Here is a 14,483-nt window from a genome sequence, read left to right on the forward strand (position 1 = left end):
ACATTGTGGTGAAGTCGATAAAGTGGTGGGATACACAGAGACGGTGTTAAATACTGGAGTTACTGTGGATGTCGGGGCACCTCAATAGAGGCAATCGATCCATGTCTGCATCCACAAGCACATGAAATCGTTGCAAATGCTTAAATGGCCATGGCCTTGGGCATGCGAATTGCTTTTTGGCCCGTGCTGTGTGGGCTGGTGGTGGTCGACAACGGCGAGGCAAGACAGACATCAACCACTTCTTGTTTCTTGCGCAGCAGGTCTTGTTGGTCGTCTGAGATGCCTTTCGACATATCAAGGAACGACGTGTCGTACGAGTTGGCCTTGGAGCGACGGCTCTGAGCAGGGAAGTCGCCTGGGGTGGTCGGCATATGCAGAGGTTGCGGCTGGACTTCCATCTTTGAGATTTTCACGGGTGTTGTTAGGATGCCCGTGCGAGAAATCGACGACGCTGTGTAGGGCTTTAGAACGTTCTTTCAATTTTTCACTTGATTTTTGTATAAAGCTGAATCTCCACGCCACCTTTCAAGCATTTAACTTGGTTTCAGTAGGATGAACGGCTCGACATTATTTAGGGTATTTAGAACGTTCCACGTTTCAAACCTTCGAAACCAAACATTATGCATTTGCACAGGTTTTTGTCTCATACAAATGGCAATACAAAATGGAGTAATGGTGCGTTTCATGGAATCGACACTGCCCGGTATTTCCCTCAAACACCCTTCCCATACCCGTTTCAATAAGCCTACTAATAGTAGGTTCAGGAATACTAGTAGTGCCAATTGCGTCGAGAGGGCAAAATGTCAGACAACGTGGCGCTCTCCGGTGCCACTGCGATCTCATCCAAGTGCATGTTTGGTACCTCGATTGGAGACCTGTCGTGAACTGACACACCATGCCAAAGGTTGGTACATCGAAACGACAAATGCACGTTAGCTATCGAGGAAAGAGTGCTAGATCTCTGCGACGCGTTCCATGGTCATAATTCGACGATGCCATGACCACGCCTCCGGACCGTCGGCCCTTCTTGGCGCGGCACATCCCTTCGTGCCCCATTCTTGATGCAGCCATGAAATCGGCTGGTCGCCATCGGCTCACGTAGCGTTCGGTGGTCGCCGACGTCAGGGCGCTCGTCGATTTTAGCCAATCAAAAACGATGGATTTGAAATCACTTGGTTTTAGAATGATGTGTGGGCGTATCCGGACATGTTGGGCAAAGTGTTTCCAGTCACTCAAACCCCAACGACGATCGAATATGCGTGTGGTGCAAGTCCTTCAGCGCACGGTGGCGCGCCAACTCCTTGTCCGTCCCGCAAGTGTTGCGCGAGCGTTCTCGACCCTTCCGGACCATGAAGTTGTTGGTTTGCCGGCTCTGTCGCCGACGATGGAAACGGGAACCATCTCGACGTGGCTCAAGAAGGAAGGCGACAAAATCACTGCAGGTGACATTGTGTGTCAAATTGAAACAGACAAGGCCGTTGTGGACTTTGAAGCGCAAGATGACTCGTACCTGGCCAAGATTCTCAAGCCTGAAGGCACGGCTGATGTCAAGGTGCGCAGTCTTGTCGCTGTAGTTGTCATGATTCGCAGATGTTCATGATTCCTTTTCGTTCGTAGGTTGGTGAGCCCATCTTTGTCACTGTGGAAGATCCCAGCGAAATCGCTGCGTTTGGCACTTTTTCTCTCAGTGGTCCGGCTCCCGCCGCTGTTGCTCCTGCACCTGAAGCCCCGAAGGCTGCCACTTCTACCCCTGCTCCAGTTGCCGCCGCGCCGACGCCTGTGCTCACTGCAACCAGCACGTCTTCTTCAGGTCGCGTGTTCGCCAGTCCATTGGCCAAGAAAGTGGCTCGCGATGCCGGTTTGGCCTTGGGTAGTGTGACCGGCACGGGACCATTGGGTCGCATCCTTCGCGCCGACGTCGACGCAGTGTTGGCCGCAGGACCTGTAGCCCCTGCCGTCGTTTCTGTTGGCGCCACCACAGCCCCTGCTGCTTCCCCCGTGGCTGCATCGACTTCTCCTGTGTCGTTTGGCGACTACACCGATTTCCCCTTGACTGCCAAGGCCCAACAACTGGCGGCCCAGCTGACCCAGCAAAAGCTGGATGTCCCGCATTACCATTTGACCGTGGACGTTGCGTTGGACAAATTGCTCGTGGGTGCGTTATTTCTTTGTTGCTTTTGTGGCCGAATCCTAATTGGCGCTGCGTTAGCTCGCGACTTGCTCAACAAGACCCGCAAGCCCGAAGAGCATTTGTCCGTGAACGACTTCTTCCTTCGTGCGGCGGCATTGACCATGAAGAAGGTGCCTGCGGCAAATGCCGCGTGGCTTGGAAACGTCATTCGTCAATTCCACAATGTTCACATCAACTTGTTGGTGGCTGCTGAAGGCGGTAAGAAGCTCATGTCATGGCGTTGGGAGTAGCTCATGTTTGAATGGCCAGGCGTTGTGGCCCCCGTGGTTCGCCAAGTCAACTCGAAGGGTCTGGACCAAGTAAACGCTGACGTGCGTTCGATTCTCGCCAAGGGCTCGAGCGACGACGTCGCGTGGGCCGAATCGGACTTGGAAACCGGCACGTTCACAATCTCGAACGTCGGTATGTTTGATGTCAAGTCGTTTGCGGCGATCGTCAGCCCGAACCAGTCGTGCTCGCTCGGCCTCGGCACGATTACGAAGCGTGTTGTCCCCAATGACGACCCGGACGCTGAGCAAATCTACAAATACTCGACCCAACTCACGGCGACTCTGGCGTGTGACCATCGTGTGATTGATGGCGCCACCGGGGCTCAATGGCTGGCGTCGTTCAAGGAATTAGTCGAAGATCCGTTGCGCATGATCCTATAAGTCGATAGACGATATACACGACGATGGGACCACTCAATATGACGTTGTATGCTGCGTTGACCTCGTCGAGCGTCTGTGTGTTCACAACTTTCGACACGACAGGACGAGTTGGCCCAGCGTTATCGAACACATCCCTCGGGACAGTCTTTAGCACAAGGCAAAGCATCGAACGGTGGCTCGTCGCTGTTCCTTTTGTCCCAGCTCTCGGGTTCGACAGCGCAGGTGAAACTCGCGCGAAGTTTAGATAACTAGCTCCAGTATGGAGGGTGCACCCGATCACTAGACGTGCAGTGGCATCCACGCCGACGTAAATAACAGGAGCTGGGCTAGTGGCTTTGCCATGCTCGACGAGGCGGATCTCAGAGTGTCAATTGTGGAGAGCCAAGGACTTCCCCGGGGACGCCCATGGAAGTTTCCCAAGTGAATTAACGCACGAGTTTATTGGTCCAAGGAGGGGTTTAACGTGTTAAACTCGGCTGGCAGAACAAAAGAGTCGATAAAAGTCCATGGCGCACAATGTTGTCGCGGAAGAGAACGCCGAACGCAAGTGCGAGTGGCGAGTGACAGTGGATGGAGTCGTGCTGACACAAAACTTTTTTGGCGCCGCGGTAAATGCCACCGGTGGCGCGTTGTGGGACTCGTCCTTGGTTCTGTGGGAGAGCCTCCAGTGTCGACGTTGGCACGGACAGCACGTTCTCGAGCTGGGCTCTGGTGTGGGGTTTTTAGCTGTGAAGCTGGCTATTCAAGGTGCACAGGTGGTGGCCACGGACGGCGACGCCGATGCCATGCATCTCCTCCGAGACAACTTGAAGCGAAATCAAGTGGCCAGTCAAGTGCGCACTGCCTTTCTGCCGTGGCAAGTCTAACGCATTATCATGCCGTACTTGACGTTGGCTTGTAGGGGTGATGATGCAGCATTGCAGGCAGCGTTTCCATCAACGAACGGGCCACCAAAGTTTGATCACGTCGTCGGAGCCGACCTCATCTACAACCCTGACTTCCACTCTCCACTTGTATCGACGCTGCGAGCGGTGTGCTCGGATACGACGGTGGTGCATTTAAGTTATCGCATCAGGCACGAAGAAAAGTGCGTGGCAACCAGCACCTGAATTCTTTGGACCATGAGCTTTGACATGGGTTTCCACAGGGAAGCTGACTTTCTCGAAGGGTTACAGCAACACTTTGACATCGTGTCGGTAAGCAGTCATCACGTGCTCTCCTCGAGCAACAATCTCAACGATGCCGTAGCTGCTAGAAGTGAACGGGACGTCGATCGCGTTGGTAGAACTCAAAGGAAAACCACGGTGCAGCTAACGTATCGTCGTATTCCGCCCACCGTCGGATGGACAATTTTTTTACGAGCAAGTGTGCCCTCTGATACATCTGCACAGCTCCGCTCCATCGTGCAAACTGCTCTTCTTCACAGCCATCGTAAGACGTAATGGCTCCATTCCAAACATTTTTTGGCCTCGCGCGATGGCTCTAGCTCGTCGCGGGGTGCTCGAAGGGACCGGGAAGACTAACTTTGGCGTGCCTCGTTGTGGACTCTGTCGTGCCCATGCTGCAATTTGATTGGCCGACGATTTTTTTTAGACGTTTGATTGGCTGGTGTGAAGTGTCGCCGGGGTGTTGAGGGGAAATAAATCATCGGCATGTCGTCGAACCGATTGGACTCGCACCGCAAGTCGTCGTCCAGGTCTCGGTCGCTCTCTCGCTCGTCCACCGGCATTTATGCGTCGTCGCCAATTCCGCAGACGTCCAACGATGCACCATCGGTGCATTCGCCGCTCCTCCTCGATCCATCGCGCTCGAGACGTGCTGGGTCGTACACGATTCGTCGTGAGGTCCTGCTCACAATTTGCTGCGTGCTATGCTTTGTGTGTTCTGGGGGTCTCATTCTCGGGTATTGACCTGCGCATGTGTGATGTATATGCTCATCCATCGTTAGATTTGGTCCATTCTATACGACCCTCGTTGATAGCGAGGAATGGCACGAGCACTGCCCTCCACACTCGACGGACGTATGCCCCACGCAAGAAGTGTTTTTACAGGTTGTGTTTTCAACCAGCTTTCTCTTGCTCAGCGCTGCCAACGTCGTCTTTGGTCTGTGCATCGATATCGTCGGCCCTCGCGTCGCAGCCATCGTGGGTCTCTTGGTAAAACTGCATTGTACTCTCGTCGACTCTGACAGTTGGGTCGCAAGCTTGCGACGGTGGGCAATCTTTGTGTGGCATATGGGGAATCAACGGTGTACGATGGCATCGGCATTATTGCGGGGTACGGGCTGATTGGAATGGGGGGCATGGGCCTCTTCCTTTCATCGTTCCAAGTGATCAACTTGTTCGAGAACCAAGGCATTCCTTGCAGCATCATGTCCAGCTTGTTTAACTTGTCAGGTATAAACAAACGCACCATGCATTTCTCATACGGTCATGGTGGCAGCCTACGTGTACATGCTACTCAAGGTCCCTGGAACCACCCGCATCACGTTTTTCGGATCCTATGCGTACGAATGCAAACTCTGTCGGCTTTCGGTTGATCCTCAGCACATGTTGTCCATCGTAGTATCGTATCGGCGCTAGCTCTTGGCGTTTGCTTTGCCACATACCCCGCCAAGAACATCCACCATTCGCGGCCGCACCTCCTCGTGCCTGGCTTGAGCCTGTACATCCCCACACCACGGGTCCGTCTTTCACTTTGAGTTGAAATCCTCCAAGTTTAGTGCCGTGTTCACTGTAGAAACCTACGTTGCTGCTGGACGGCCTCAAGCAAGCCCTTCGGTCCGGCGACTTATGGCACTTTGCTTTCTTCTTTGGCTGGCTCTCGCTCGTGTTTTCGTTCACGGGTGGCGCAATTCCAAGCATCATTCGCCGCACCGCCACGGACATGGCTGCTGCTGATGTGTACACCAACTTTCTCTTCCCGACCATGTCCAACTCGACGTTCTTGTTTGCCCCGTTCATCGGGTACTGCATCGAACGCTTCGGCTTCCAGCAAGTGTTTGCTGGCTGCCTGTTCTTGACGCAGCTCTTCCTCGCGACGTTGCTTGTCCCCGTCGTCGAGGTCCAGCTCCTTGGATTTGTCTTTTGCTCGATTGCCCAGGCGAGCCTGTACACCCTCCAGTTTGCCTACATCAGTACGTAACCTACGGTGTCGTCGAGCACGTCTATCATTCCTGTGTAGTGATGTGCTATCCGTCGCAATTGTACGGCACATTGCAAGCCTTCGTGACGCTCTTCAGCTTTGCCATCGGGTCGCTGACGTACTTGCTCAACCCCCTCGCACAACAGTATTTCGACGGCGACTACACCGCCATCCTTCTCTTCCTCGCCTTCCCAACGTTGTGTCTCTACGGCTTCCAGCACTACATCCGGGAAGAAGCGGACGAACACAACGAAGCTGTCCCGTTCGACGAGCCCATGACCCCTCTGTCAAAATAACTCCAACACGTGCTCTTTAAATCGAATCCTCCGTGCTATCCATGCCATTTTCAAACAGAACGTTATGACTCACCCGCAGCGAAGCCCGCGTGCCACGGCGACCTTCCCTTTGAATTGGCCTGGCTAGCCATGCGCAGAGCACAACTTTCGATCAACGAGGTTTCGCCTACTTGACCATGCCTCGGTAACATAGTGTTGCGGGTCTTGGGTCATTCACTTATGCCCGGAAACTTCTCACACAAAAACAGCTCGATGGCAACTGCATCGGCTTCCTCGTTGCCCTGGCTGTTCCTGGAGGTTGAGGCTCGCAACTCCCTGTGCCAAGCCCCCTTGCCCTCTACAAGAGCTCGAACATGTCAAGCTACCATTAAGTACGAAACGAACTTTATCGAGTTCATACCACATATCTTCACCAAGGGTCACGAAGTTTGAGCACGACGGCGTGGTGTCGCGGGTTGTGTGGCCATGCCAAAGGAAGCTGTAGTGAGCTCTCCATGCTTTCCCACCCGGCTCCCTACAGCAGTTGCATCCGAGTTCGATTCTGTCGCTGACGAAGCACTACAAACTCTGCGTGTCAAGCCAGCGTCCAAGTCGGTAGTGGCTGCGTCTTTCGCAGCAAGCCGCGACCCAACGGGTCAAACACCGTCCACCAGAACAGTGCCTTCGTCCACTGGAACGACGTCGTCATTAGTCGCCAAGATCCGGAAACAGGCCAAGGAATTGAGCGAGCTGCACGAGGAGCTGGCTGCGAAGGAAAAGATAATCCAGAAGCTGCAGCAGTCGCGGTTGCATGGCGGGGCTGCCGGGGCCACTGGGCAACACAAAGGCAAAGAGATCGAGGAGTGGAAGTCCAAGTACCTCAAGGAACAAAAGAAGTACGAGTCCAGTTTGAAAAAACTCCAGGAAATGAAGGCGGTATTGGATGCGAAAGAGCAAGACAAGCAGCGTTTGGTCGAGCATTTCAAGCAGTTTGAAGACGCTTTGCATGACTTGCGTGAGGCTCGGTGTCGCACCAAGGTAACTTGATGGGCGCAGGACAGTCGGGCAAACATGGATGAGGTTTGCTCGCGTGTGGCTAGTGCGGCGATGGGAGCCCCCAGTTCACCACAGATGAAGAGAAGATGTATGTGCGATTGCTCGAAGAAGGCATGCAGGTCAAAGCCGTCGAGTTCAACGTTGGTGGCCACGCCGAGTTGATGATCGTCCTGGCGGAATTGCGACACACAATCCAAGGGCAGGTAGAGAAGCTGCGGGCCAAGGATCAGCAGATTCTCGAGCTACAAGTCGAAAAGGCCAGCTCAATCCACGTGCGTCAAATTCCTGTGATATCAAACAATGCAACGGCGTTGCCAGTAAAGTTTACATCCACTTTGCAATCGAGCAGGCAGCCCAAACGGACGTCGACGCGACCACCACGTCATTGGCGTCGCTTGCGAAACAAAAGGAGGCCATCATGGACTATGCACAGTCGCTTTCCGAAAAGCAATCTGCGGTGGATTCCCAGGTAACCTTGCCGGTCCGGTCCAGCAGTCGCGCGAGTAAAGCCATCTTGTAGAACATGGAGCTGAATGACCAATTAGCCACCCTGAAGCAACTTCACGAACACACCGAAGTCGAGCTCAAGAGCGTTGCGGAGCGGTATGCAGCACTTCGGGAAAGCTACGACGCTGCGCAGGTTGAGACCACCGCGTTGAAGGAAAAACTGGCCAAGGTCCAAGAGCAGTGCCGCGACAAGGACGACCGCCTCGCTTCGCTGCATGACGAGTACCAAGCCAAACTAGACCAGTGTCGCGAGATGAAGTTGCTGCAAGATGACTTGTTGAACAGTATCGGTGAGGCCAAGGACACCGAGCGGCATTGGCAGGACAAGGTTGACGTGGTCCAGAAACAGCTCGACAACGCCTTGGACAAGCTAGCGACCTCTCAAACGGAAACAACCAATCTAGCACATCAGCACGCAGAAGCAAATGCAGTGGCATCATCGTTGAAAGCCGACGTCGACTCGTTGAGGGCATCAGTGGCCAGCCTTCAACAGACCAAAGTAAGTTGGGCTTGGTTTCTCGACACGAGCAGAAGGGAGTTGTGTAGGACCAATTGCAGACGGAATGCGACCGTATGCGAGAATTTGAAGCCTTGGTCACGGACAGGGCGCCTCACCGAAAGACATTCACGGCTGTCGCGGAGGCAGAGCGGCAACTTCGGGCCGACTTGCACTTGATTGACGCGTTTGTCAACACGTCGACTCCCCACGGCTCCGTTGGATTGCCCAACCAGCACGCCAAAGGCGGAGCCGAAGACGACTCGACGCCGTCCTTTGTCGAATGGTACATTGTGGGAGATGTGGTGTCCCGCGTGGCGATGCTTGACCAACGGCGCCTTCCGCCGCAACTCGTGCACCGATTGCCGCGGTTTTCGTCGTATTTGCACCAAGTTTTCGTGGCTGTGGACACACTGATCCATCATGTATCGACGGTCGACACGTCGTGGAAACGCGAACGATTCAACCTCGTCGCTGCGCGAGATGCATTCGAGTCGTCCGCCGCTCTTATCCAAACAGAGCTGGACATGATGCGCCAGTGGACTTTCCAGCTCCACGACGAACTGCAGCAGGTGCTACCTCCACGCATGATCAGCTATTGCTTTCACTGAACGATTCCTACAGACGACCCGCGCCAAAGTAGAGGCCGAGCAACAATACTTGGCCGCAACTGCCGTTGCAAACGAAGCCAGCGAGCAGGTCGACGAGCTCCAGCAAAGTTATACCACATGCCTCCAGTCGCTCCGCACGGCGCAAGTTGATATCGAGGCCCTCAAGCTTGAAGTAGGTGTCACGCTTCGTATGTCATGTAGCAGGTTACTTGACAGTCTAAGGGTAGCTCACAAACGCGGACGATCAGCGGCAGGACTTGGCGGTGCAAGTTAAAAACCTGATAGCTCGCCTGGATATTTCAAAGGAAGAATTGAAAGATATGCGCTCGAAAGAGTCGTCGTCACAGCATGCCCTTGACGCAACCTTGAAGGAACTCGCGGAAAGCCAAGCCAAATGGAACGACTTGACAACGGCACACGGACGATTGCAAGCCGACTTGACCGCGGCCAAGATGGACTTGGCAGCTCACGACGCTTTAGTCGAGGAGTGCGCTAGGTTGAGGCAGCAGGTTGTTCGCATGAGTCGTTGTACGATGTGTGGTGGTCATGCAATGCACCTTAGGTGGCCGATCACGAAAGCGCCATGGCTACCGCCAGTGACGACAATCGACGGCATCTCGACGTCATGCAGACTCACTCAAAGCAACTGGAAGCTGCCATTTGGGATGCATTTCAAGCTGTCCAGAGCCACCTCCCGAAATCCCACAACGTCAAGGTGGATGATGCGATCATGGCAGTGCGGCAATTCCCGTGTCTTCTCGATCGCGCGGTCCAACACCAAGTCAAACTGCACACCCACGAAGCGATCAAAGTCGCGCTCTTGCAAAACTGCCAAACCGTACGCCTCGACGTCTCTCGCCACGTTTAAGCATCGGCGTAGATGGACTACCAAGACCCATCGCTATCCCTGCTTCGAGAGCTCAAGGTCGACCTCCAACACCTCACGCAGGAAAACCAAGTGCGTCCTGGTCAATTCGTTGCTGGCATTGCCAGGGTAATACAATCAAATAGGCTTTGAAAGCGCAACTGTCCGACTGCCGCGCAGACTGTATGACGCATCTGTACATGCCACGAGAGGTCCAGCCTGCTTCATTGAAAGTGCACTCCAAGGGGGCTCCAGAGAAAACTGCTGCGTCGTCGATGGCGACACGGACGTCCAACAACACGGACATTGTCGATGCTTTGCGAAAGAAATTGAAGGCAAAAGCAGCTATCCAGCCACCTACTCCTTCACCAACCCAACATAAAGCACCAGGCAGTCGATCCCATGCGATTGCAGATGACTATGTTGCGATCACGCGCACATCGACGTTGGGCGAACAGCTCGACCAACTGCACGCAGCATTTGCATCGTTTCGAACAGATGTGTGATAGATGTGATAGAACGAGTTGTAATCCGATTCTTTATCGCGATGGATTGTGTGCTTGCTCGCGCTGGCGGAGGTACTCGTTCCGTTCGGCGCGTTTCTGCGCTCGGACTTCCGCCTCGTTCTTCGTCACAATGTCATCTACACACAAGATTTTCAGTACACCCGTCACGACATCCAGGCGCATGTATTCGTACAGAACCCTGTTTTGACCATGAAGAGCTCCATGCACGCGCCAGCGACGAAGCAGAGCGGCACCAACTTGACCAGGAACGGCTTGAGCGACGCCGACGCTGCCTGCGGGGCCATAATTGCTTTGACGAGTAGTGAGCCAATCAAATGCGTGTATCTGAATACCCAATCACATTCAAGATCGTGAATTTGTGCGAAGATGACGGCGGCACCTTCGCGGGAGCCGCGCCACAATGTCGAGGTCCATCGCCCGTGTGTGCGTATTCAAGTAAGTTACGAGTCAGAGACCAGCTAAGATATGATGCTAACATGACTCCGCCCAGGCGGCATATCGTGGATGGAGAGTTCGCATGCAGATAGTGACCAAGGCAAGAAGCGAATACGAGGCGATTCTCCGTGAACTGGAAGGAGACGACTTCATCCACTTGCTGCTGCATTGCGAACCGACGGTGGTCGAATGGAAGGCAAAGCGCATACTATGCCGACCGACATTTACTCAAGGAATTGGCGTCCATGCCGACGTATCAACCGTCGAAGACGACCCACAGCTATCCTCACCACCGATTTCGCCAGTTGAACCATGTCAAGTAAGTGGCAATGGCAGAGAAACAAAGATCAACTCGGAAATTCGCACAAACGCCGACAGACAAGACGAAGAAGGGCAAATGTCGCCAAAACCAGAGAATCTCTCCCATGTGAACGATCCTGCCAGCAACTTCAGCGCGCCCGAGGCAATGGAGCCCATCCCGTACAGCACTGCCGTCGAGTTACTTCATGCATCCGACAGCGCAAATTGCGATGCAGCTAGCCATGCAACAGCTGAGGAGGCTCAAGTGGGGACAGCTGAGTCGCCATCGCCTGGAGTTGCCGTCGTACCAGGTGGGTGGTCCTCTCATGCAGACTATCAGTTTGGTCATCATATCTTCCCCAGCCAATTCAGTACTTGACCGAGATATGCAGCTACACATTTTGCTGCAAATGACACCGACAGACATTCAACGTGAAATCGAATGGGCGCGCCGTGCATTGCGGGAGCGCAAGGAGGTACGAACGCCACCAATCCTTCGTCAAATCCACGTATTTGGTCGATATCGTAACCCTTTTCTCGTGTAGTTCTTGAGGCAAACCAGGTGTTGAAAGATGGCTTGGTGCGAGCAGGCTTGCAGCCTTGACAAGCTTGGCTCGCCAACACCACTTGTGATCAAGATGACCATGCGTCCATGCATCGCATCGACGGAGAAGTTCTCCCATGATCGTGTGTGTCCACGCCAGGAGGATTTCCCGATTTCCCATGCAGCGTCGAATTGGAACGGAAGCGTTCCTCGCGCGACCAAAGCGATTTGAATTGTATAATATTATGGAGTGGATGTTCAATCCAAGCAACCACAATGAAATATACAAATTTCAAGTCATTAAATGAACGCAAGATGAATTGAGGTTGTCACATGGCAGGAAAATCTTGCAGCATTTTATACAGTCGTGCAATCAGCGGCGGCCCATCGCGGCGACATCATGTTCACGTCTCCTGTAGCAAAGAAGCAGAAGCTTCGAATGCACGCGACTCCAGAAACGCCTGTTAACCGCAGGGCATCGTCAAGTGGAACCTTGTTTGCGGACGACATGCAAACAAAGACGGTGAAAAGCCTGCGACTCATGGTGCAATCGTGTTTGGTTACCAACCAACAATCTAGCGCCGTGTTTTACGCGAGCAAATTGGCATCGATGACTGGAGATGGGCTGGACTTGATGCTATTGGCAAGGAGTTACTACGCCACGGGAGACTTCCATCAAGCCATTCACACCTTGAAGCAACTGACACAGAGCGGCCCTGATCACAAGGGACATCACACTCCTGGTTTGAGACAACAAACGAAGATATCTCGGGCAGCACTTCCAGACGAACATGCTCTGTTATGTGCCTACCTTCTCCTTGGCCAAGCGACGGTGCGTACTCCCCGTTCTTTCCGTGATCTTGCGTCACATTCCATGTCTAGATAGCCATCTTGCAATGGGAAGATTGCCAAGAAATGCTTGACGCGGTTCTCGTTGGCAGCGAAGATCACATTCTTCGTAAGGCGCAAGCTGCTCGGCGATCTGTCGCCACAAACGCCGACCATCCCCAGTCCCACATCAACGTCGTCGCATCGCTCTGTTGCTTACGTGGCGACGTTTGCGAGGCCCTCGAGAGCCGCGAACGAGCGGCCTTTTGGTATTCACTGGCTTTGAAATGCGACGTTCACTGTTGCGATGTGCGTCTTGGTGGGTCTCCACCATCTCCACGCTCATCCCTCGACATAGGCGTTTATGCATCTCGTGGACGACTACATGCTATCGTCGGCCCAGGAACGCCACTTGTTCGAGTCCCTTTCGTTCCTTGGCCCGGAAGACGAGTACCTCAAGTGCTTTTACGCGTCGCAGCTCGGCCGGGTACCTTTGAAGTTGATGCATCTTGCGCTTACTCGTCGTTGTCAGTACGATCCGTCGCCGCCGGTCCCAGAAAAATTCCACACAATTGAAACAGTCCATGGCCTTCAGAAAAATTTGGACGTGATGGTGGCCAAAGCCGAAGCGTATTACTGCCAGCTCGACACGGAGAAAGCCTACGAGATCTGCAGACGGTAGCCGTTCACGCCGACCTAGCCAACTCGTCTGACATGGCGCCTTATCTAGAATACGAACCGACGCACCTTTCGACTACAAATCAATCCCGGTGTACGTCAGTACGATGGTGCAACTCAACAAACGAAGCGATCTCTTCCACTTTGCCCATGACATGGTCGCAAAGTATCCGACTAAGGCAACCTCGTGGTACACCGTCGGTTGCTACTACCTTGCTGTCGGAAATCTCGACGCTGCCCAACGCTTCTTTCAGTGCGTCGTCCTTGACTTCGATCCGTGTGATTCCATGGCATGTCATGGCGTCTGTGTGTAGTAAAGCCACCAACGTCCAGCCGCAGTTTGCCCCGGCGTGGCTTGGGTTTGGCCATGTATTTGCACTCCAAGACGAGAGCGACCAAGCCATGGCGTCGTATCGCACGGCCTCTCGGCTCTACCTCGGCTGTCACTTGCCACTTTTGTGCATGGGCATGGAACACTATCGCATCAACAATCTGCCGTCGGCATTACAGCTCGTCGTTCAAGCGAGGACGGTGTGTCCGACGGATCCACTTGTGTACAATGAGCTCGGCGCAGTGTATTTTCGCCAACGCAAGTACCGCGCCGCGATTGAAATGTTCTCGAAAGCGCTGACGTTATGCGGCCATTTGCCACAGGTACAAGATTTACGTGCGGATATCGAATGGACACATGCGAGTTGCTGGACCAATTCTGATGCCAATGTTGATGGTGGTAGGCGTTGCTTGTGGCATGGGAACCTACCTTTTTCAACATGGCCCAAGCATACCGAAAGCTACGGTGCGAGTTGCTCAAATGAAGTTGTTTCTCAACGTGAGCGCATTCGTGCAAAGGGAGTACAAGGTCGCGATTCAGTATTACGAAGAAGCGTTGGCCTTGTGTCCGACAAGTGTACGTTGTCGGTTGATGCGGTCACGTCGCTCATGTACACCAGGCGTCGACCCACTTTGGCCTTGGGTTCACCTACCACATGCAAAATCGCTTGGACGACGCTATCGAGTCTTACCACACAGTTCGTCCATATATCGGGCCGTTGTATTGATCTTGATGGTGGTGTTGGCTAGGCTTTGTCGTTTGACCCGGAAGATGCCACCGCCGCTCTCATGCTGGACGAGGCACTCAGGAGCCTCGTTACGCGCACGTCGCTGCACGACGCCGCAGTGGGGCCTCCACTTGCCGAAGAGACCATGTCAGAGACGAACGAGCTGAGCCTGACGATGGACCTCTCGTTCGAGAGCACCGACATGTAGCCCGTGCTTCGATCGGATCTTGAGCAGTCACGCTAGGTGGTCGATGGTAGAGAATGATTGGTTGAAATAAGTTAATTTGAACCAATCAAACACAAGGATTGGGTGGCACC

At 53.7% G+C, this 14,483-nt stretch overlaps 8 protein-coding genes across 12 annotated transcripts; 6 read left to right on the forward strand and 2 right to left on the reverse strand.

Annotated features, from left to right (window-relative positions):
• Positions 1 to 22: 22 nt before the first annotated feature.
• On the reverse strand, positions 23 to 438 carry H310_05859 (hypothetical protein). Its single transcript, XM_008870695.1, has one exon. It carries the CDS (start codon positions 396 to 398, stop codon positions 141 to 143), a length of 258 nt encoding a protein of 85 aa, XP_008868917.1. The 5' UTR covers positions 399 to 438; the 3' UTR covers positions 23 to 140.
• Positions 439 to 1,226: 788 nt separating this feature from the next.
• Positions 1,227 to 2,956, forward strand: H310_05860 (pyruvate dehydrogenase complex dihydrolipoamide acetyltransferase). Its single transcript, XM_008870696.1, has 4 exons — positions 1,227 to 1,552; positions 1,618 to 2,155; positions 2,210 to 2,389; positions 2,441 to 2,956. The coding sequence occupies exons 1-4, from the start codon at positions 1,256 to 1,258 to the stop codon at positions 2,839 to 2,841; spliced, it is 1,416 nt and encodes a 471-aa protein (XP_008868918.1). The 5' UTR covers positions 1,227 to 1,255; the 3' UTR covers positions 2,842 to 2,956.
• A 381-nt stretch (positions 2,957 to 3,337) lies between these two features.
• Positions 3,338 to 4,355, forward strand: H310_05861. Of its 2 annotated transcripts, XM_008870697.1 has the most exons (4): positions 3,338 to 3,697; positions 3,743 to 3,928; positions 3,989 to 4,037; positions 4,090 to 4,355. In XM_008870697.1, the coding sequence occupies exons 1-4, from the start codon at positions 3,348 to 3,350 to the stop codon at positions 4,153 to 4,155; spliced, it is 651 nt and encodes a 216-aa protein (XP_008868919.1). In that variant the 5' UTR covers positions 3,338 to 3,347; the 3' UTR covers positions 4,156 to 4,355. The 2 variants fall into 2 exon arrangements, with proteins under 2 accessions (XP_008868919.1, XP_008868920.1); XM_008870698.1 differs by having other exon boundaries at positions 3,743 to 4,037.
• H310_05862 lies at positions 4,334 to 6,402 on the forward strand. 2 transcript variants are annotated; one of them, XM_008870699.1, is made up of 7 exons: positions 4,334 to 4,744; positions 4,790 to 4,997; positions 5,045 to 5,237; positions 5,284 to 5,347; positions 5,407 to 5,524; positions 5,581 to 5,977; positions 6,025 to 6,402. In XM_008870699.1, exons 1-7 carry the CDS (start codon positions 4,494 to 4,496, stop codon positions 6,279 to 6,281), a joined length of 1,488 nt encoding a protein of 495 aa, XP_008868921.1. In that variant the 5' UTR covers positions 4,334 to 4,493; the 3' UTR covers positions 6,282 to 6,402. The 2 variants fall into 2 exon arrangements, with proteins under 2 accessions (XP_008868921.1, XP_008868922.1); XM_008870700.1 differs by lacking the exon at positions 6,025 to 6,402 and having other exon boundaries at positions 5,581 to 6,001.
• Positions 6,403 to 6,688: 286 nt separating this feature from the next.
• Positions 6,689 to 9,956, forward strand: H310_05863 (hypothetical protein). Its single transcript, XM_008870701.1, has 9 exons — positions 6,689 to 7,298; positions 7,361 to 7,588; positions 7,666 to 7,785; positions 7,837 to 8,322; positions 8,370 to 8,891; positions 8,944 to 9,102; positions 9,158 to 9,439; positions 9,493 to 9,768; positions 9,811 to 9,956. The coding sequence occupies exons 1-9, from the start codon at positions 6,747 to 6,749 to the stop codon at positions 9,946 to 9,948; spliced, it is 2,763 nt and encodes a 920-aa protein (XP_008868923.1). The 5' UTR covers positions 6,689 to 6,746; the 3' UTR covers positions 9,949 to 9,956.
• Positions 9,957 to 10,282: 326 nt separating this feature from the next.
• H310_05864 (hypothetical protein) lies at positions 10,283 to 10,619 on the reverse strand. The gene is made up of 2 exons (XM_008870702.1): positions 10,495 to 10,619; positions 10,283 to 10,438 (listed from the first exon to the last, which is right to left on the reverse strand). Exons 1-2 carry the CDS (start codon positions 10,604 to 10,606, stop codon positions 10,335 to 10,337), a joined length of 216 nt encoding a protein of 71 aa, XP_008868924.1. The 5' UTR covers positions 10,607 to 10,619; the 3' UTR covers positions 10,283 to 10,334.
• A 6-nt stretch (positions 10,620 to 10,625) lies between these two features.
• H310_05865 (hypothetical protein) lies at positions 10,626 to 11,902 on the forward strand. The gene is made up of 4 exons (XM_008870703.1): positions 10,626 to 10,757; positions 10,813 to 11,368; positions 11,421 to 11,533; positions 11,603 to 11,902. Exons 1-4 carry the CDS (start codon positions 10,689 to 10,691, stop codon positions 11,624 to 11,626), a joined length of 762 nt encoding a protein of 253 aa, XP_008868925.1. The 5' UTR covers positions 10,626 to 10,688; the 3' UTR covers positions 11,627 to 11,902.
• Positions 11,903 to 11,955: 53 nt separating this feature from the next.
• H310_05866 (hypothetical protein) lies at positions 11,956 to 14,481 on the forward strand. 3 transcript variants are annotated; one of them, XM_008870704.1, is made up of 10 exons: positions 11,956 to 12,433; positions 12,484 to 12,738; positions 12,788 to 12,916; positions 12,962 to 13,107; positions 13,160 to 13,360; positions 13,422 to 13,761; positions 13,842 to 13,903; positions 13,957 to 14,014; positions 14,058 to 14,135; positions 14,188 to 14,481. In XM_008870704.1, exons 1-10 carry the CDS (start codon positions 12,002 to 12,004, stop codon positions 14,371 to 14,373), a joined length of 1,887 nt encoding a protein of 628 aa, XP_008868926.1. In that variant the 5' UTR covers positions 11,956 to 12,001; the 3' UTR covers positions 14,374 to 14,481. The 3 variants fall into 3 exon arrangements, with proteins under 3 accessions (XP_008868926.1, XP_008868927.1, XP_008868928.1); XM_008870705.1 differs by having other exon boundaries at positions 13,957 to 14,135; XM_008870706.1 differs by having other exon boundaries at positions 14,058 to 14,481.
• The last annotated feature ends 2 nt before the right edge of the window (positions 14,482 to 14,483 follow it).

This window comes from Aphanomyces invadans, assembly GCF_000520115.1.
Source record: "Aphanomyces invadans strain NJM9701 unplaced genomic scaffold supercont1.10, whole genome shotgun sequence".
NCBI classification, from domain to species: Eukaryota; Oomycota; class Saprolegniomycetes; order Saprolegniales; family Verrucalvaceae; genus Aphanomyces; species Aphanomyces invadans.